At 31.6% G+C, this 22,420-nt stretch overlaps 3 protein-coding genes and 1 long non-coding RNA gene across 8 annotated transcripts; 2 read left to right on the forward strand and 2 right to left on the reverse strand.

The window, feature by feature from the left end:
- Positions 1-1,291: 1,291 nt before the first annotated feature.
- LOC126672970 (uncharacterized) lies at positions 1,292-2,608 on the reverse strand. The gene has a single exon (XM_050366916.2). It carries the CDS (start codon positions 2,606-2,608, stop codon positions 1,292-1,294), a length of 1,317 nt encoding a protein of 438 aa, XP_050222873.1.
- Positions 2,609-10,195: 7,587 nt separating this feature from the next.
- LOC126674624 (beta-amyrin synthase-like) lies at positions 10,196-15,275 on the forward strand. 2 transcript variants are annotated; one of them, XM_050369104.2, is made up of 17 exons: positions 10,196-10,303; positions 10,484-10,724; positions 10,812-10,997; positions 11,378-11,467; positions 11,568-11,765; positions 11,850-11,934; positions 12,405-12,571; positions 12,668-12,973; positions 13,126-13,245; positions 13,334-13,456; positions 13,541-13,639; positions 13,708-13,764; positions 13,866-13,912; positions 14,007-14,328; positions 14,530-14,610; positions 14,704-14,787; positions 14,977-15,275. In XM_050369104.2, exons 2-17 carry the CDS (start codon positions 10,524-10,526, stop codon positions 15,100-15,102), a joined length of 2,292 nt encoding a protein of 763 aa, XP_050225061.1. In that variant the 5' UTR covers positions 10,196-10,303; positions 10,484-10,523; the 3' UTR covers positions 15,103-15,275. The 2 variants fall into 2 exon arrangements, with proteins under 2 accessions (XP_050225061.1, XP_050225060.1); XM_050369103.2 differs by having other exon boundaries at positions 10,231-10,340.
- Positions 15,276-17,332: 2,057 nt separating this feature from the next.
- Positions 17,333-21,781, forward strand: LOC126673566 (U-box domain-containing protein 52). Of its 2 annotated transcripts, none has more exons than XM_050367764.2 (9): positions 17,333-17,681; positions 18,147-18,372; positions 18,475-18,686; positions 18,760-18,805; positions 19,035-19,329; positions 19,587-19,688; positions 19,769-20,197; positions 20,309-21,061; positions 21,416-21,781. In XM_050367764.2, the coding sequence occupies exons 1-9, from the start codon at positions 17,513-17,515 to the stop codon at positions 21,515-21,517; spliced, it is 2,334 nt and encodes a 777-aa protein (XP_050223721.1). In that variant the 5' UTR covers positions 17,333-17,512; the 3' UTR covers positions 21,518-21,781. The 2 variants fall into 2 exon arrangements, with proteins under 2 accessions (XP_050223721.1, XP_050223722.1); XM_050367765.2 differs by having other exon boundaries at positions 21,419-21,781.
- Positions 18,017-22,265, reverse strand: LOC126673568 (uncharacterized). Of its 3 annotated transcripts, none has more exons than XR_007639323.2 (5): positions 21,881-22,265; positions 21,397-21,513; positions 19,011-21,042; positions 18,499-18,799; positions 18,017-18,376 (listed from the first exon to the last, which is right to left on the reverse strand). It is a non-coding gene; the product is annotated as an uncharacterized LOC126673568 (long non-coding RNA). The 3 variants fall into 3 exon arrangements; XR_007639324.2 differs by having other exon boundaries at positions 18,499-18,815; XR_007639322.2 differs by lacking the exon at positions 21,397-21,513 and having other exon boundaries at positions 18,499-18,753; positions 21,881-22,262.
- Positions 22,266-22,420: the final 155 nt, after the last annotated feature.

Consider the following 22,420-nt stretch of genomic DNA (forward strand, 5'->3'; position numbering starts at 1 on the left):
TCATCCTGGAAGTGTATTAATTGGAATAATCAAATTTTTTTGTTGAGGGTTATTTATTATCAAAGATGTATTGTGTGTTCCCCACATTCTGCTAGAGTAATTCTGATACAAAATTCATGCATTCTTCTACAGAAACAGCTGCAACAGAATGAACATAATTCTGCAGTAGAATGCACATAATTCTGCAGTAGAATTTTCAGCAGCGTAACTCCTGCTTTTGCCGGAAAAATTTTGCATTTCAAAAAGACTAATTCACACAAAAATATTGCAATAATAGAAATCTATTTACCTTCATCACAAATGTTTTTTGGAAGTCCATCATCACCATATAGTATGTTGTTTATCTCATTCATATCTAGTAAAGGAGTGTCATCTTCATCATCCATGATCCAAAAATCAGTTTTATCAATACTTTCATAGTCAATAGGATCATTATATTTATTTTGACGCTCAAGGCTACACAAAAAATTAAAAATAAACATGTCACAAGAAAATATAAATATAAAAATCTCTAAAATTATTAAAGTTACTAATATAACTAATACCTTTCTTTTAAACGTAAGTTGTAATAAACAAATACAAGATCATTTAATCTTTTGTGTTCCAATCTATTTCTTTTTTTGGTGTGTATTCTTTCAAATACACTCCAATTCCGTTCACATCCGGATGAAGAAGAAGTTTGACTCAAAATTTTTATAGCCAAAGATTGAATAGTTGGAGCACTACATCCAAAAATCCTCCACCATTCATCTATAAGAGAATACACACACAAAAAATATTAATAAAAATATGATAATGATACTAACAATTTTTTAAAATAAAAATTACATACCTGGTTGCATAGTCTTGGATGAATCCAAAGCAAGTTGTCGACCAAAACCTTCTAATCGATCTTGATAGATAGCCACTTCATCAATGCATTTTTTTTGAGCAGATTTGTCCTTAATCAAAATAGTGACCGTCTCAACGAAACCTTCCATTACCTCCTTTTTTTTACAAAAATTGACATTATCATATGCAAAAGCTGGATTCAAAAGATAAGCCGCCGCATGAATATCTCTTCGAAGTTGCTTATCCCATCTTGCTTTTATGATTGTTGTATAGGGCTTGTATAATGTCTTCCTATTCTTAAGTATACGTTTGATTGCCTTTTTCGCCCTATACATTCCATCATAAACATAGCCAATTGAAGGCCTTCTATCAGTATCCATTATTCGCAGTAAACGTATAAGTGGAGCAACAACACCAACAACCATTTCACAATCACTCCAAAATTTGCTATCAATGATAATTAAAGTAACAGAAACTGCTTTCTTATCTTTGTAGTAACGAGAGTCTTTAAATGTTTTGCTAGTGAAAAATGCTTGAAATCATGTTGGTGTTCGAGGATACTCTTCAACGCAATGAATGTGGTTGCAAACCTAGTTGGCCCCGGACGTACGATTTCTGTCCATCCTTCTCTCTTCCTTAGCCAAGCTAATAAAAATGCATGATTGTATATAAATTTTGTTACCAAAGAAGCTCGAGTTGCAAGGTTAGTAATAAGCTCCATTTTGCCAATGTCACCAAGAAGCAAGTTCAAGCAATGTGCAGCACATGGAGACCAACTAATAGAGGGATACTTACGATTAAGCGCGTTTCCCGCAGCTTTATAATTCGCTCCATTGTCGGTTATCAAGTGAATCACATTGCTTGGTCCAACCCATTGAACCAATTCCACAAACAAATTGCATAAAGCGCTTGCATCTTTGACAATAGGAGAAACATCAACTGACCTAACAAATGTCGTTCCTCTATTGCAGTAAACCAAAAAATTTATAAGCTGTCGATTTGATTGATCTTGCCAGCCGTCGGCCATAATAGTGCATCCTCGTTCTTCCCAAATGCTTCGATAATTATCAATGACCAACTTAACTTCACTTATCATGCTCCCTAACAAGTTAGTTCGCAATGCATAGTATTTTGGAGCTTTATAACCAGGGCCAATAGCAGCAATAGCATCCACCATTTTTTGAAAATATGGTGTATTAATAGCATTTAATGGGATACAACTATCATAAAAAAATCGAGCAACAGCCATATCAACATTGTGCAAGGCTTCTTTGGTTGCAAGTGCGCTTTTGATAGAAGGTTGTGCACCCGAAACGGTTCTAGGTGCAAAAAAAGTACTCATCTTGTCATTTCGCTTTCTTTTTCCATTTTGAGAAGCTGCACATCCAGGTATCATCTCCTTGCTCTTTTCTATTGTTGGTGCTATTTCTTCCCCAAGGTCAATTGTAGGATCATATTGACTGTCATCCTCAACATAATTTGTTTCTTCACTTTTTTTATCAAGCTCCTTCAAAAACTGTTCAATTTGATATCGGGTATCATAAGGAACTTTCTTACATGGAGCAATTTCCCCTCTTCTACCGGCTAGATGCTTTTTCATTCTATTAATTCCTCCGCCTTTATAGACATTATTACAATGTAAGCACGTCCATATTTTCTTTCCTTCCTTATTCACTTCCTCTTTAAAGTGAGCCCATGCCGGATCACTTTTCAGCCTCACTGACGATTGAGTAGATTCAACCGTTGACGAACTTTGTTGACTACTTGACGAATTCATTTCTGCTAAAAAATAGTTAAAAAAATTAATGATACATAAAATTATTATTTAGATATGCATTTACTGGATTATTCATGAACTCATTTTAATCATAGACTTGACATAAATTTATAATTGAACTAACTACAGGCAAAAAATGTTATTGCTCGGCAACTAGTTTCTATTATAAACTTTCTAAGTTTAGAACATCATTAACAACAAAGTAGCTAAAATCAGCAACAATAGTCAATTCAAAAAAAAAAAAGATCATATTAACATGCAATTTTAGCAAAACATAGATTTATACAATTAAATGCAACTAAATAAACCCTATCAAAATTCAAGTGTAAGCTAATTAAATTAACTAGACAAACACCTATTACTCAAGTAAAACAATAATTCTAAATTGAACAGCAAAATATGTTTAGCTTTAGTCTTTAAAATTGAACAGCAAACCAAAGTTTTAAGAAGTATATAATAAAAAGTTAAAATCTTACCTTTGGTATAAAGATGAACTCTAAATACAGAATTAACAAATGATTTTGGTGATCATGGGGTCTGAGTAGAGAAAGAGTTTATGCGGCAATTATTTGAATTTGAATCGTTTCAGACTTTCAATTAGAAAAGGAGTAGTGTTTCTAATTTAGGTTTTTAGTGTTTAATCATAACCGGCCGGGTCTGAAGGTTCAAACGGTTATGCCGGGTTTCCGGGTTTCAGCGGTTATTTCCGGTTCAAAGCGGTTCAACCGGAATTCCGGGTTTTAGTATGCAAACGGACCGGACAGGCCTACGGTTCCCGGTTTAACCGGTTGAACCGGCCGGTCCGGTCCGGGTTTGAAAACATTGGTTAACTCTATTAGTGTTATTAATTAGAGGCATAATGCATTATTTAAAACCATCACTCTCTTTGCCGCTAAAAGAGGTTTTTTGTGTAGTGTCATAAAACCAACACAAAATGACTTATTAAGAATTTTAAATAAGTGAAAATGTTAAAGATACCTAAAGCTTATACATACTTGATACTCCCTTTATATCTATAAAAGAAATAAAAATTTCCATTTAATTCAATATTTTTTAATCAACTTTGTACGTAATAATATTTTATTTATTATCACCTTCTTAAAAATATTATTTCTGTTTAACAACCATTACTGGCCACTTGTGTGTTGAAAATATACCAAACATCTCTTTGACTAATTCTACAAGATACTAGTTGAGAGAAAAATATCAAACAAGATGACTTTGTGTTTTATTATTGCTAAAATGTCAATTTTTTCTTTAATTACAAAATGTCAAGTTTGATATTCAGCAATCACACTAGTCATTCTTTGAATTTCTATCATGTAATATAATATATATAATTTTGAAGACGTAAACATTCTTTACTTCTTTTACAGTACTACAGTCGACCCACTGATAATTAATATTTAATAAATTAATAATTAATACAAAATTGAGGAAACCAACTTCGTTACACGTCGGATAATTAATAATTCTATTATTAAATAATTAATAAAATTTAAAACATATTCTATATGTATATTAATTATTAGAGAGATTTTTTTAGAAGAATATATATTTATATATAAATATAATAAATTATTTAATTTATATATAGGATATAAAATTGTTGTTCAATACTTAATTTAATGAAGGGGAGGAAGATAATAAGTGTGGAACAATTTATTGTTGTGCAAGATGACAATATTGTTCATGAAATCTTATCAGATGAAGAATTACTTATTTTGGAGGATGAAAATAAAAATGAAGAGAATGATGATAATGACAAAAAGATATTAGAAGTTACTTTACTTTATAATTATAATTTTTTGATAATTTTTTTATTGTTTAATATCAAATTGAGATTTATTAAAATGAATATAATATTATTATTTTTATATTAGGTGATTGTAAAGTATTTAATTAGTTGAATTTTTTTATAATATAATATTAATATTAGGTCTACAAATGCTTTAAAACATAATTTATAATTTTTCTATATAAATTCAATAAATTAATAATTCTAATAATTAATAAATTTTTGACCCACCATGTAATATTAATTATTAGAGGGTCCACTGTACAAATATAGCAAGGCTAAAGTTAAAAAAAACATCCTTCAAATTATTAAGAAACAGCATATGAGTCTTTTTAATTTCTTTTTACCACTTGAGTCTTCAATGTTTTTAAATAGAATAAAAAAAATCCTAATTATTTTTTTCAAAAGAGCACTAATTAAATCATTTTAATTTATTTTTTGAACACTCATGCTTTTAGTTGTTTTATGTGTTTTCTTTAAATATAGGAGTTTATTTGCACTATTTAAAAACATTGGAGATTTAAATAAACAAATTTATGAGCTCTTTTTAAGTAACTTGAAATTTTTTTTTTCACCTTCTGCCTTCTTGCCGTCAACTAATAAATTATGCCTATTAAGAAGGGTTCGATGTGTTCATAGCTGCAAATTAAGAAGTTTTATATAAACTATATATTTACCATGTCATCTGTAAATAAAATTAATACTATTTTATCATAGTCATGTGTATGAAAATTATCTGAATTATATCCTTTTCATTTGAAAAGTTAGTTAAGCTTTGACACACTTTTATGAAAATATAATGATATCATTTTATGTCTTTATAACCTTTGTACAATAATTTGAGAATTAGGCTTTCTTTGTATTACATACAATTTCTTTAATAATATGCAAAGTTTTTGAATAAATATGGTAAAATATGCGGCAACCAATAGAAATAGGCCAAGTTTTTAATAAATAAAAATGACTTATTTTTAATTTCAAAGTGCAAGTAAGTTGATAAGACGCTCTTTTAATTTAAGTGAGGTCGCAGATTCAAACTAAACTCATATATGCAACCGTTTAAATTGAAGCTAAAGTCTGTCTCTCGTAAAAAAACTTATACAATTTGAATAGAAATTAATTTAAATATAGAAATCTTAAAAATGTTGTCTCACAGTAAGAATTTATACAGAAGATCTCATATACCTACAAAAAAAAGACTTAAGTTTTAAGGACTCATTTTTGTTGATTTTGCACTCGACTTTGTATATGTAAAAAAAGATAAATCATTACTCCTTATAAAAAGTAAAGTAGAAAATCAACATAAAGATTTGGAGCCCAGCCAAAAAAATTATTGTGTGATTTAACATGCTGCGATTAAGGGTGTGAAAATCAAACCTAACTATAAAACCGGTTTAGGAGTTAAGTATTTTATAGGTTATCGAACTATCAATTTATTTTAAAAAGATTATTGAACTTTAATTTATTTTAAAAAGATCGTGGAACTTTCAATTTGTATACAAAAATACCAGATTTTAATTTATTTTAAAAAGGTTATCAAACTATCAATTTATTACAAAAAGAATACCAATATTTTTTAAACAATCACTAAAAGTAATTTTTTTAATCATCCGAATCACACGAGACAACTTTAAAGTAATTATTTGCCATATAAACTATACGTGTATAAATCCTTAATTTAATTAAAAAAAACCTTTCATATAGACAGAGGAACTAAATCGTTTGTTTACTATTTTTATTTGACTAAATCGTACATATTAGTCTCAATTTGTTCACTATTTTTATTTGACTCGGTTGACTAGCGCTAAAAATAGACAGAAAAATTAAATCGCTGACAGAATTAAAGTAAGGGATCAAATTGTTTGATTTCCAAATAACAAGGACCAAAGTGTTAATTATTATAAATATGAAGGGTTTTAAAGTAATTTGCTCTTTATTAAATAGGGGTGAGTTGATTAATTTAACTAATTTAATTGGATGAAAAGAGAAGAATATAATTCGTGCTGGACCATGATGGGATCATGCATCTCTAACTACAATAGAACTGAGTTGGACAATGGATATGCAATTTGATTTCTTCAATTAATTAATTTTATGATCATTCATCATTATATTCTGATATAATTAATTAAGTTTCCACCCATTCTCACGTTTCACATTTGATTAATTAACATCCCCAAAGATACAATTCAATATTAAAAATGCATTTAAATTTCCCGTTCAGAACACGCATTTTCTACACTAATATTTATTATAATTGCTAAAAGATATTTATGTATAATTAACAATCTATGGTTTACATATTCAAACACAATAATCCACTCCATTCTTTGATTCCTTAATTATAATATTATTAATTTATAATACGTATCAAAACAATATTCCTAATTGACTAATAATCAAATCGAAGTTGTTAGCTAGCTTTTTTTTTTTGAGGAAAAAGTTGTTAGCTAGCTAGTTCCCACTTTAAACAAAGAAATGGTCAACTGATATTTGATTATAAATTTGTCATATATTTCTTAATCACGTACTATAATAAAAACTGAATTAAAATCTATCTTTTGAGTACGAAGTTCATCTTTTCAATATTGAATAGTATACGACAATGTTCAATAACCAAAATGAAGATAATATCAATATTTTTAATTCTTTTTGCAATAGCTATATGTATTTTTATTTTATCTTGAAAGTTTATTTTGTCTTCCTTCATTAAAATCAAAAAGAGCTTCATTTTTCTATTATTTCCAAAATTTATATAAACCTTTCAAAAATTGAAAGTTGTAACTTTATTCAAACTTAGTCAATTTACTCGAAATCTATCCAACTTTTTAAAATTAATTTAATTGTGCCAATATAACAGTGTAATTTTTTTCAAAAAATTGTCGATTGAGATGTCACATGGTTCTGCTAAATTATAATTTTATATTTAATGCCAACTTGATATGCCATGTAAACACAATTAAGTTGATTTTAGTAAATTTGATAAATTTTCAGTGAATTGGTCAAAATGAGATAAATTTACAGTTTTTAAATTTTTTGGAGAAATTTTTAAGAAGTCGAAATTATTTAGCTTTTTAGCACTATCAAATCTTAAATTTGTTTGATGATCTGCTAAGAGCATCTCCACTCTAATGCCAAATTACCTCACAATGCTATAATTTAGTATTCAATATAAAAAATATATCTCCATTGCATTTCTATTATATACGTTAGATAAAAATGTAGCATAACTGTTCTTGGTATTGAATTGATAAAAGTTAATCTATATATTACAAAAGCAAAAGAAATGGTCAACTGGAATTACACAAATTTAATGTCCATCTCAGCTAATTAAATTTGCATAATTTACTGAAAGTAGGGGTGAGCATCGGTCGGTTCGGTTCGGTTCGGTTGGAATTTTTTCGGTTTTTTCGGTTTTCGGCTTAGAAAATTCCCAAACCGAACTGAACCGAACTTTTAGTTTGGAGGTGAAAAAACCGAACCGAACCAAACCGAAAATTTTGGTTCGATACGGTTTGGTCGGTTAAAACCGAATTTACCATTTTTTATTTTTTTATATTTTTTTATATTAAAATTAATTGAAATATTAAATAATTAGAGTCTAATAAACTTCCATATATGTTTAAATAACAATAATTAACTCATATATCAACAATAATTAAGATATAAAGACAAAAAACATATAAATCTAAGTATATATGTATATTATTTTTAAAAAATATATATATTTTATATTAAAGTTCGGTTATTCGATTTTTCGGTCGGTTCGGTTTTCAAAACACCAAAACAAATCGAACACCGAACACCAAACTTTACCTAGAGTAGAAAACCAAACCAAACCGTTTTCACCGAAAAACCGAACCAAACAACAAAGTTCGGTTCGGTTCGGTTTTTTGGTTTGGTTCGGTTCTTGCTCACCCCTAACTGAAAGAGATGGCTGATTTAGTGAATTTTACATGAAAGATTTTTTTGGCTTAATCACCAAAAAACCCCTCACCTTTTAGCCCCTTTTCAGTTGCACCCTGACGTTGCAATTTTGTCAGTTGCACCCTAATTCGCACCTTTGGGTTTCAATTCCACCCTCAAAATCAAATTGGACTTTTTTCACTAGAGAAAAATTCATAAAAACCTTTATAAAGTACTCGTTTGAACTCTTTTCCACATAAAAAGTTAAAAATTAATGAGTTATTTTAACGTTTTCCAAATAAAAAAGAGATCAATTTAGTACTTGAGGGTTGAATTGAAAACCAAAAGTGCGAATTAGGGTGCAACTGACAAAATTGCAACGTCAGTGTGCATTTGAAAAGGGGTTAAAAGGTGGGTTTTTTTTTAATGATTAAGTCGATTTTTTATATATATAATTAGAGAGTGGGTAGCGCCTGTGGAAATATTCGAGATCACGATCTAACTGTCCAACGCTTATATGATTTGAGTTTTGGTTAGATGTAGGATTTTGACGTGCTATTATTATTTGAACTCAGCCACAAAATTCTACAAAAGAGGTACGGTTTTTCAATGTTTCATATACATCTTGAAATTTATCATTATTCAAGAATCAAAATAGCAAGTCAATGGGAAATAGTTGTATTACTATTAATTGAGGAATCAAAAATGTTTGTTAGTTGAGTAATAATTGTAGGAGTATAATTTATTTTTAATTTTAAATATAATAAGAAATAGTAATAATTAACCTATCATTGCCATGCTTTTCTTCCCAATAATCAATTTTTAAACCTACTTAGAAGCCGGCCAATAGGTCGTGCAGATCAGCTGTTGGCTTAAAACATAAGACTTATTTTTTTACAATATTATTATTTCCAGCAAAGCCGAAGGGATGGTCAATAAAAAAAAGATAATAATACAGTATTTTTTATAGTAGCAGGTACCTATCATCTTCTCATATTAATAATAAGGATTAATTACTGAAAAATACTTAATGTTTAATGAAGTTTACAATTTAATCATTATTTTTTAATTTTTTTACACTGCCATGCAAATTCTTTAGCAATGTCATTCATGAGTTTTAAATTTTATTTTATAACTGCATGTAATCCACAAAGCTTAAGGTGCCTTAGTTGCATAAAATTGCAAAAAAAATAAAATGTTATGCATGATATTGCATAAACTAGTTATTTGCATTAAAATTCTCCAACTTTAGCTATTTTAACAAGGGAAAATGTGCAAAAATGACCCTGATGTTGGGCATGTGTCTCACTTAAGAAATTATTTATGTTTTGTTTTTTCATTTTATTGGTTGCCACATCATACGTTTTAACGATTGTTTTTGACTCTGTTAAGTGAGGGGTTGCATTGTCCTCTTTTGATAACATTAGGGTCATATCTGAGATCAAAAAAACATTAGTGGCTCAAGTGAGATACGGGCAAAACATCAGGGTCATTTTTGCACCTTTTCCCTTTTAACAAATGCAACCTCTACGTTTGAAAGTTGCTAGATTATATCATAATCTTTATAATTTTCACAAATTTGTTGGCCCAATACAATTTTTGGTGTCAAGTTATAGCGTCCGACCAAAAATTGCAAAAAGTATAATGAAAAGTTATGGTATTATTTAGCAGCTTTCAAATGCGAAGCTTATATGGCTAAATTGGAATCGGTAAAGTTGTGGGCATTTTTATACAAATAACTAAAATTAAAAAGATATTGTAAATTTCGGTAAAGGTCAGGCATTTTTTAGTAATTAATTAGCCATAATAATAACAATAATAATTAATATAATCACTGTCATTGATACATTATTATCTTTATGCAATATGCGCAAGTCATTGACTGGGTGCAGATCAAAATATTGTGTATATAAGAAACAAGCAATTCATTGTAATGTACTTAGCTCCTCATTCGTCTGCAACCTTGAGCTCAATTCCAAGACTTACACAAGGTATATACGCAGTGGCGGAGTCAGAAATTTTATTCAGGTGGACGATTAATTATAAAGAGAGTAAAGCATGTTTAATTAAATTTTGCTTTAATTTGGTAGTGAACCTTACGTACGTAAGTATCTGTATAGTAGTTATGTACATGCATTTTGTTCTAACATCTTTGTTATATGGTTTTGCAGGGATCTTTTGACCGGCACGAGAGTGAGTGATTAATTAATCATGTGGCGGCTAAAGATTGCCGATGGAGCAGGTGATCCTTACTTGTTCAGCACGAATAACTTCACGGGGAGACAAACGTGGGAGTATGACGCCGACGCCGGCACCGATGAAGAGAGAGCGGAGGTTGAAGCGGCGCGTCTTAACTTTTATAATAACCGTTATAAAGTCAAGTGCTGCTCCAACCTAATTTGGCAATATCAGGTTCTAATTCTGATCTTTCATTTTTGGAACTTCATTAATTTTGAGCTCTGTAATTAATTAATTCACTTATAATTATTAATTTTGCAGAGTCTAAGAGAGAAGAATTTTAAACAAACTATACCGGCGGTGAAGATAGAGAATGGGGAGGAGATTACACACGATAAGACGACAACTGCAATGAGAAGATCCGCTCAGTTGCTATCAGCTTTGCAAGCCGGCGATGGACACTGGCCTGCTGAGAATGCTGGTGTTAATTATTTCACTCAGCCTATTGTGAGTAGTTTCTTTTCATTAATATGTCAACTACTTTTTGTTGGAAATATAAATTACTCTTATCAATAATTTAATAATATAATTAATACCAAACATCAAAAATCTCCCTACCTAATGATTAAAAAGACAAAGAAAATTTAATAACTAACTTTTTAAAATCAAATTCTCATGAGTTTTTTCCTTCAATTGTAGACCAGTTTATCAAATTTTTTTTTTGAGGATAAGACCAGTTTATCATAAAAATAGATTAATTGACTAGAACATTTTTTGTTTTATCCATTAGATGCTTGATCTTTTTTATTTAGTTCTGTACGAATATATTTTATTTAATTTCCTTTTTTTATTAAAATTTTTAATAATTGAAAAAAATGATTTGCTAGGTATTCTGTCTCTACATAACTGGCCATCTTAATACTTATTTCCATGCTGAATATCAAAGAGAAATCCTTCGATATTTGTACAATCACCAGGTACTACTTCTACTACATACTAAATATCATTAGTAATGTAATTAGTTATTTTCCCCCTATTATTGGTACAATTTTTGTTAGAATTAAATTACAAATACAGAATGAAGATGGAGGGTGGGGCATAGACATAGAAAGCCACAGCAGCATGTTCTGCACAGTTTTGAGCTACATCTGCATGAGGATGCTGGGTCAAGGACCCGACGGCGGTCGAGACGATGCCTGTGCCAGAGCTAGAAAATGGATCCTTGACCATGGTGGTGCCACTCATATTTCCTCCTGGGGAAAGACTTGGCTCGCGGTCCGTCTTTATTTATTTTTTTATTATATATGATTAATTAAGTTAAGCATATGTTTATAATTAATACTATATGATATGATGCAGATACTTGGTCTATATGACTGGTCTGGATGCAACCCAATGCCTCCTGAGTTTTGGATTATGCCTTCTTTTGTTCCTGTTCATCCATGTAATTATTAAACCACTTATTCTTATATATATATTTCATTGGCCTAATTATTGAGAAAAATTCAAATTTTACGTCTTTTATCAATATTAAATAAAAAAATTAATTTTGTCAATTGTTTTCTTATTTAAAAGATTTAATTTTAATATTAATTTCTAATCGCATAAATTGAATATAATTATATTTTCATGACATGCACTAAGTGATAGTCTATTGAAGCAAATTCACCTAATTAAATTGAAAAAAGATAAACAAACAAAAATACAATAATTCAATTGGTTCAATTTAGCGGATTTAGCTGTAACTGAAATCAAATTCATCAAATCATGTTAAAATTGATACTGAGCTATAAATATTGACTTTTTTTTAACCAATTAAGCCTATTTCTTTAATGTATGTATTGACTTTTTATATATACTTTTCTTAATAAATATTGACTTTAAATATATAAATATAAATGTCAATGAATGCAGCAAAAATGTGGTGCTACTGTCGACTGGTGTACATGCCAATGTCATACTTGTACGGCAAAAGATTTGTTGCAAAGACCACTCCTCTCATTTTGGAATTGCGAAAGGAAATTTTCGTCCAGCCTTACCACTCTATTAACTGGCACAGTGTGCGCCATCTCTGTGCAAAGGTCTTAATTTTCACTGCTTATTACACGAAAAATTCTTAAATAGACTCAGTCATCGTGTTCACAACTTAAATTAAGCGAAATGAACTAAAAATGCAGGAGGATCTTTACTATCCGCATTCGAAGATCCAAAACTTTATGTGGGATAGTCTGTACATAGCATCGGAGCCAATTCTGAACCGGTGGCCGTTGAACAAATTGGTCAGAGAAAGGGCTAATCACGCCACAATTCAGCTCATTCATTATGAAGACGAGAACAGCCGTTATATTACAATCGGATGTGTCGAAAAGGCGCTGTGTATGCTTTCTTGTTGGGTCGAAGATCCTGATGGTATTTGCTTTAAAAAGCATCTCGCCAGGGTTCCTGATTACTTGTGGCTTGCTGAAGACGGCTTAAAAGTTTCGGTCAGTTTGAGACAATTTTTACTTTTTTTTAACCGGAAACATTATTGCCGAGCGCTTATATTATTTGAGTTACAGCTCGTTGGTCTCAAAACGACAATTATTCATCGATTTAGTTATTTACTGATTTTGGTTTTTTGTTTCTTTATATTTAGGGTTTTGGAAGTCAGTCGTGGGACGCCAATTTTGCATTTCAAGCTCTGTATCTCTCAAATCTTGGCGATGAAATCATGCCCACACTAGCCAAAGGATATGATTTCATTAAACAAACTCAGGTTTTTAACCTAATTTCTGTTTTTCAATTCACTGATTCATTAATGCTCTGTTTTCTTTTGGTTGAAGTTTTACTGCTCTGTTTTTCAGATAAAGGACAATCCTGCAGGAGACTTTAGAACAATGTTTCGACATATATCGAAAGGAGCTTGGCCTTTCTCCGATCAAGATCACGGTTGGCAAGTTTCTGATTGTACCGCAGAAGGCCTTAAGGTATATAGATATACAAATCAGCAGCCTAACGGCACACACATTCGGCTTTCGGTTACTAATTTCCCCTCTATCTATGTGTTGCAGTGTCTTCTATACGCGGCACAGTTGCCCACGAAAATGATTGGTGAGAAAGCAGAGGATCAGCGCGCATTCGATGCTGTCAATGTTATACTCTCCCTGCTGGTAATATAAAATTCTTAAATACTATGTCGCTCGGATTCTAGCAGTTGTGTAATAATTAATACGTACAGGGTAAAAATGGCGGTGTATCAGCTTGGGAGCCGGTGAGAGGTTCCATTTGGTTAGAGGTATGTAAATGTGTAAGAATTTCTAGTAATACATAAACAATTTACTAGTAAAATTCTAAATTATTGATATTTTTTCGTTTGATTTTGGTGTGTTTGATTAGAAACTCAATCCGATGGAGTTTTTGGAGAACATCGTGACCGAGCATCAGTAAGACATAAATATAAAACAAAAGTTAGATTAATTATAAAGTAATTGATGATATGAATTATATCTAATGAGCAATTGAATTGAGATGAAATAGATACGTGGAATGCACGTCATCAGCAATAGAAGCCCTAGCCATGTTTAAGAAGGTGTACCCCGGTCATAGAACCAAAGAAATCACCAACTTCATTGAAAAGGCAGCTCAATATGTACAAAACATTCAGACAGCAGATGGTTCTTGGTACGGAAATTGGGGAATTTGCTTCATTTACGGGACATGGTTCGCACTTGTCGGACTCTCCGCTGCTGGTAAAACTTACAACGATTGTCCGTCGCTGCGCAAAGGAGTTGATTTTCTGCTCAAAAACCAGTGCAAAGATGGCGGTTGGGGAGAGAGTCATCTTTCCTGCCCAAACAAGGTTAATACATAGAAATTATTGAATGCAATCAATGTGCTGCGTTATTTTACTACACATTTTTCACATTTACAACTATGTGAATCCTGAACTATGTTGTAAAATAACGTAGCCTATTTGTTGTATGAGATAATTACTCGATTAATACATGTTTTTGTTTTTGAATTTCGATGGTTTAATCGTATTTTGAATTGGATGATTTAGATATACACACCTCTCGAAGGAAAACGATCCAATATAGTTCATACTGCTTGGGCAATGTTAGGTCTAATACATTCCGGCCAGGTTAGTTTAATCATTTTTTAAAAACTTGATTTATATTAATAAACCGCTATCATAAATATAATTGTATTTTATGATATAAAATTTTGTATTTAGGCAAAGAGAGACGCAACTCCTCTTCACAAGGGTGCAAGATTGTTGATCAATTCTCAACTTGAAGATGGTAGCTTCCCTCAGCAGGTAATTTTGATTGGTAGTTAATATGTTGAGCAAAAAATAAATAATTGAACCTAACAAATAAACTTGGTTTGATATAATCAAAATAGTTTTATTTTTGAATTCATTTCAGTTTAATTTCTTCAAAATTAAATTAAGCTTGATTTGAATATTTAATTTGGTTAAAATATAATAATAAAATGTTTGGTGTAGGAAATAACGGGAGCATTCAAGAACAACAATATGTTACACTATCCGTTATACAAGGATTGTTTTCCATTGTGGGCACTGGCTGAGTTCCGTAAACACTGTTTGTTGCCGTCAAACAAGAGTTTTTAGTTTTAAAATTAAATTTAATCGGTCCACCTTTGACCAACCAAGTGTACCATTAATTATGTAATTTATTCATCATCCTTTTGTTCAGTTCCTACATGTCATCATATTGGTCTGTTGTAAATTCACACCAAATGTAATCCACTCCCTCCATATAAAAGAAACACTATTTTTGTCTACATGTTTATTTATTTTATTTTTAATACTAATATTTTATGTCAATTTTTTTGTTTTTATATTTATATGTAACCTTTTTAGTTAATCTTATTAAGAATTATTCAACTCACGTTTATATGAAAAGAGTAATAAAATAGAATAGAATGAATTTTCATATGGAAATTATTTTTGATGAATGGAGAAAGTGTATATAGAAATTATTTTTTTATATGATTACAAATTCATATGATCAATTCAATTCATGAAGAATGGAATGAATTTTCAATTTATATATATATTAGCTCAATTTTTAAACAAAGGTTTCAATCATATCTTTTCATTTGTTTGCTTTCAAAACAAAACAAAAACTACAAATTACTAACATATACATTATACAATACCACTTTTCTTTTTCTTTCAAATAGAAACCATTGTCGCCTATAGTTTTCTTTTTATTATTATTATTTTTTGCCGTCAATATTTTATTTTGACCATTGACGGTAACCATTTTTATATTATTTTATTTTCATCAAATAAAATAAATATTAAAAAAATATTTTCTTTTAGTTTTAGTAGGTTAAGCTCATCGACAAACCACATCAAGAATTGCATACAAGTCAAAGACCTTCCAACACTGAAGATGGAATCACTTAGGATTATAGAGTTCCATTCTTTTTGAATACTTTATTTTATTGTCAGTTTTTCTTTTATCCTTTGCTTATGAAAAATTTGCTTGTTCCTTTTCTATAAAAGGATTTTAAATATTTTATTATAAAATTAAGAATGTAATTTGTATTCGCTCAAGCATCTTGAAAGTAATGGAAGATCTTTTTTGTGTAAAAAAGAAACATATATACTGTATCAAAAAGAAATAAATAATAGTAATTATAGAGATAAAATTCTCATAATTCTCATCGCTATATTGTATCGAAAAATTGTATTTTTCTTTCCATTTTAAAAGGTCACATTATATCTTTTATGGTATGTTTAATTGCTTTAAAAATCATGAACTTTAGCGTTTTTGACAAATTTAAAACGAACTCCTAATTTTCAATATTGGACACTAACTCTTGAATTTTCACAATTTGAAACACCGAACATCACTAAAACAATTGTTAATATGTCAACATTAACATTTTTATTTAACGAAGGATATGCTCTTGCTCCCGACAGATATGCTGGACGAGATAGTGACAAAGGGGAAATTCGAACTTATTTTGTTTGCGGAAGCATCTATGGACCAGTATTATCAGTCATTCTATTCAATAGAGCCAGGGATGAGGACGCGACCAGAGTTGTGAGACTTGACATTAAAAAAAACATGTTATCGACAATGTTTCAAATTGTAAAAAATTAAATGATACTAGTTCATAATTAAAGGTTTTAAAATTATAAGTTCATTTTAAAATTGCAAACAGATTAATATTACATCATTTCGTATTTTTACTATATATTTTTTTTATCTAAAACATCATCTTTTACTTTTTTTTTCTTATTTTTATATTTGAATACAAATATACAAAATATTAATTTCTAAACAATAATTAATAAAAAGGTAACGAAAAATATTCATAAACTATATGTAAAAGTAAAACACTCAGATTAAAAAACTATATGTAAAGTACAGGGTGATTAGTAAAATGGAATGTGTGAAGTATTTGCATTTCACAAGAGACTGTTTTGTTTTTATTCTATAAATAATTATGAACAATTATTTTCAGTATAAAAAAAACTTATAAAATACTGGAAATTTTGTTAAAAAAGAAGCAAAAAATTTAAAGCATGACAAAGGAAAGTAAATAAAGAAAACTAAAAATTGTTTGTGAATGAAAAGAACGATGGAGCATGAAAAACACTAAACCTCTTACCACTTGTTCATAACAAATTAATAAGTGTATAGTGAACCCCAAAGTAATAAAGTTTTGATTTGGTTAGAAATTAAAACAAAAAGCGTTGACCAATTTTGACTAAAAATAGGGTTTTGTCTAAAGATAAGGGGACAGAAAAAATTTCTAAAATTAAACAAAGATCTAAAATTGTAAGGCTTTGGTTTTAGAAACTAAAAAAAAGGGAATTTTGGCAATCCAAATGGGAATGTTGTTGTTTCAGGTTTCATAAAAACTGAGCCACACTTTGTCAACAAATTTTACTAACAAAAAAAAACACATTTTTAACAATTTTAGTAAATTTAAATCTCTCTATTTCTTATTTTCTTGATTTTCTATTATCAATCAATCAAAATAATTTTCTGAAAAAAGAAATGTGGCTTCCAAAGACAAATGCTTCCAAGAAGGGTGGAACTGGGTTGGTTGCAGTTGCTATTGACAAGGACAAAGGAAGCCAAGGTGCTCTGAAATGGGCACTAGAAAATCTTATGTCCAAAGGCCAAACTATTATTTTAATTCATATTGTTCATAGACCTTCTACTGGTACCCTCCTAACTCGAATATAATATTGTATCGTTAAATTATAATTCTATCACGACCTTTAAGAAATTGACAATGTCATTCACAAATTTTTTTATAATTCTATCACCATTTTTAATTCCGGTGAAATTATGTCGAAAAATGATAGAATCATAAAAAAAAAGTCCGACCATGAATTAAATTTTCTTTTTATTTTTTACAATTCTATTAATGTTTTGAATTCCGGTGAGTTTATGCTGAAGAGGCAACCGGACCTGAAGGCAGGGGGGAGCCTGGTTGCCACATCAGTATAAATTCAACGGATTGCAAAATGGTGATAGAATTACAAACAAAACACATTCCTGAATGATGTTATCTAACTTTTAAGATCATAATAGAATTGAAATTCAGCAGAAAGGTAGCAATTTTATTTGTAAATATTCCTATATTATTTGGTTCGATGAATTCACTTCAATGCTATATAAGCAGGATCGGGATATAGCATGTCCGATGCTAGTTCGATGGGAAAACAGCAGCTCGACAAGGCCACCAAGGACCTCTTCCTTTCATTTCGCTGCTATTGCACCCGCAAGGATGTACAATGCCTTGATATTATACTGGAGGACCAAGATATTGTAAAAGGACTCACCGAATATGTTTCATATGCTGCCATTGATAATTTGGTCATTGGCGCCTCTCGCCACGGATTTATCAGGTATCTGCATGACTCATGTCTTTAACTATCATTCAAATTCTTTTTTCCGGCAACTTTTTCAGCATCTGCTTCTCTAACAAGTTCTAGATATGGAATTGACAGAAAATTCAAGGCAGATATACCTACCAGTGTATCCAAAGGCGCTCCTGATTTCTGCAACGTATATGTTATCGCCAAAGGAAAGACATCTTCCATGCGACAAGCTTCTCGTTCAGCTCCGTATATGTCTCCCTTACTAGATCATATACATGCCCAAAGCAAAACAATTGATACGTCTTCTGATTCATACTCCATGCACAGCCCAAGTATGAGAGGTGTGTTTCTTTCCATTATCAAGTCCTTTTTCGATTTTATGTTGATGACCATTCTGTGGTCGTTTTCCTGCAGATCGCACAGTAGTCAAGCCTCGAATGTCGCTGGATGACTCCTTCAAGTAAGTCATACTAACACATAATTACTATTCAAAACACAGATTAACGGGGTTGAAACGAATCTCAGTAGAATACATAATTTGGTGATGCTTAACATGAAATTAAACATAAAATTAAAAAAAGAGGCTTTCATGGCGTTTCATTTCATGTCAACACCCAATGAAATACTATAAGTGCAACTGTGAAGATTTCATTAAAAAGGCTAACCTCTAATTTGGTTGTCCATAACAGATCACCATTTGAAAGACCAGGACGAGCTTTCAATGTCAAATCATTTGCAGAATTCATGGAGTCGGAAAATGACATATCATTTGTCAGCTCCGGCAGGCCGAGCACTGATCGATCATCTTCTGTCGCCTTAGATTTCATAGATGCATGCCTAACATCACGCCTTTCAACTAGCTCAGACACAAGCTATGGATCCATACGTTCAGGAGCAAAGTTTCATGACCTTAGTTCTGTGCAAGAATTTTCAACATTTTCAGATGAAAGTGCAGAAACATCACTTTCAGGATCATCGAGTGTGGTAAGATCTAGATCTTTTACAATGATTACGTATACCATTCTAATGTTAATTAGGTGAGATGCGAAAAATAAAATTATTATCTAATGGACATTAACATCCTAAATAAGCATTACTAGATGACGTTGAGAGCGAAAAGCATAACAACTCAGGCATTCAATTGTACACTTAAACTATACATTTTATAATGCTTTAGGAATAAAAATCAAATAATATCTGAATGCAAATGTGTTTGATTGTATGGCATTTTAAACTCAAAGGATGACATGGAAGCTGAGATGAGAAGGTTAAAACTAGAGCTGAAGCAAACAATGGACATGTATAGTACTGCATGCAAAGAAGCTCTCACAGCAAAACAAAAGGTATTGAAAATAATTTCTCCCTTCTGCAATAAATAAAAAAGAAGAGTACGGTTATAATTTGTAATATGAAACTCGTATAGGCAACGGAGCTTCAACGCTGGAGAGTGGAAGAAGAACGAAGAATGGAAGAGGCTAAACTTGCAGAGGAAGCTGCATTGTCGGCTGCAGAGAAAGAGAAAGTCCGATGCAGGGCAGCGATGGAAGCAGCTGATGCGGCTAAGAGGATAGCAGAACTGGAAGCACAGAGGAGACTAACTGTAGAAATCAAAGCCCTCAAAGAAGCAGAAGAAATGAGAAAAGTAATGGATTCTTTCGCGCATAACGACGTCAGATATAGGAGATACAATATCGAGGAGATTGAACAGGCAACAGAATTCTTTGCTGAAGTACGGAAGATAGGAGAAGGAGGTTATGGCCCAGTTTACAAGTGTTATCTTGATCACACACCTGTTGCGGTCAAGGTATTACGCCCAGATGCAGCCCAAGGAAGATCCCAATTTCAGCGAGAGGTAAGGACTAAATGAAAGATATGCAAATTATCTTTAAGACAACAAGGTGACAACCAAAGTAAGAGAAACAAATTTTAAAGAAAATAAATTGAGATTGGCTTATTAATGCAGGTGGAAGTACTCAGCTTAATACGGCATCCAAATATGGTACTCCTCTTAGGAGCTTGTCCAGAGTATGGAGTTCTAGTGTACGAGTACATGGCTAAGGGAAGCTTAGATGATCGTCTATTCAGAAGAGGGAACAGCCCTGTTCTTCCATGGCAACTCAGATTCCGAATTGCTTCACAAATTGCAACAGGGCTACTCTTTCTCCATCAGACGAAACCAGAACCACTTGTGCATCGAGACCTGAAGCCTGCAAACATATTGCTAGACCACAATTACGTGTGTAAGATAAGTGACGTTGGGTTAGCAAGACTAGTCCCAGCAGTAGCCGAGAATGTAACGCAGTATCACATGACATCAACAGCTGGAACATTCTGCTACATAGACCCAGAGTATCAACAAACAGGAATGCTGGGAGTGAAATCAGATGTATATTCACTAGGAATCATGTTGCTGCAGCTCATAACAGCAAAACCACCTATGGGGCTGACTCACATTGTAGAGCAATCGATTGAGAAGGGAACTTTCAAAGATGTCATAGATCCAGCAGTGACTGATTGGCCGATGGAAGATACATTGAAGTTTGCAAAGCTAGCACTGCAATGTGCAGAACTGAGGCGGAAAGACAGACCGGATCTTGGAACTGTAGTGCTGCCGGAGCTTGAGAGATTGAGAGATTTAGGGGATGAAGAAATGCACATGTTTTTGCCAAGCAGTGCAGCTCCTTCCCCGCGGTACAGCTACATTTCAAGAACACAGGTATAAGTCACTTACAAATGTGTGTGTTTGTTTATATAATAATAATAAGGGTTAAATGCAAATCAAATACGAACTTTAGCATGATTTGCAAATAAAAAATAAACTTTAAAACTTGGCAAAATCAGCCATCAACTTTCATGTTTGGTAAATCTGAGCACCGAGCTAATTTCCCTTGAAAAAACAATGATGTGGACACCAAATTATACACTGTTCTACCATCCACATCAATGTTTTCTCAACGAAAAATGAAATTCGGAGACGATTTTTCCAAGTTTAAAGTTCGTATTGTAATTGCAGAACACGTTAAAGTTCACGATTTTTTTATCGCAACTAACCCAAATAATCATTTTATAGCAGGAAGTGATGAGTGATCCGTTATCAGGACGTCCCGACAGTATACATAGCCAATCGAGCATTTCATCTTCACTAGCAGAAACACATGCTGAAGAGAGCTGATTATAAAACCAACAAGGATATTGGATTTTTTTTGTACATAATTGAAATGGATTGAGAGAGTGCACAAAAGTGAGTGGTTTTGTAATTATAAATTTGTGTGTTTAGTGAGTGCTACATTACAAACAGTATAAAGAGAAGGATCAATTCTGAATTTGTATTAGCATAGAAAAGATTGTAGGTAATTGCAGGAGTTGGTCTCATTTTGTAATTTTGAAATTTCTCATCGCATACAAATCGAAGATATAACAGAACCCTTTTTACCAATTTACCTACGTATTCCATTATTTATCACTAAATATTTAAAATTCAATTCAATGCAATTAATTTTATGAAAAAATAAAGCTTGCGCTGCAAGTGACGGACCTGAAATGATTTGCGTCATTTGTTGTTTGGTTGATTATTATTGTTGACTATTATTATCTCGGCTGGCGGCGAGGCAGCAGTCGTAACGGTTTTTTGTGGGCTCGGAAGCAGCGGCAATGGTGGTTTCACGGCGGAACAGTAGTGGTGGCTGTAAATTGATACTACAGGCGATAAAATTATGGTTTGATTGAGCGGCAATAGTAGAGTAGCAGTTGCGATTCGGCAGCTCAAAACTAGTATTGATGAGGTGGTGACATCAAGTGGAGGTTGGCGGAGGTCGCACAGAAAAGATAAAAATAAGTGACGTTCAGGGGTGTAAATAACCTACGAGTTCGGCTTGATAAGAGTTTGGTTCGTGTTAGTTCGCACTATAAATGATCCGAACTTGAATTTGATTTTAAGTTCATTTATTCAAATGCCGGTTCACGGTGCGATGGCTGAGGTTAAGAGGTAGAATTTTTGTCTCTAACTAAAATAAAAGAATATTTCGGCTTATATACGTTCACGAACAGCTCGTTTAAATGTTCGCGAACGAGCTCA

This window comes from Mercurialis annua, linkage group LG3, assembly GCF_937616625.2.
Source record: "Mercurialis annua linkage group LG3, ddMerAnnu1.2, whole genome shotgun sequence".
Lineage (NCBI taxonomy): Eukaryota > Viridiplantae > Streptophyta > Magnoliopsida > Malpighiales > Euphorbiaceae > Mercurialis > Mercurialis annua.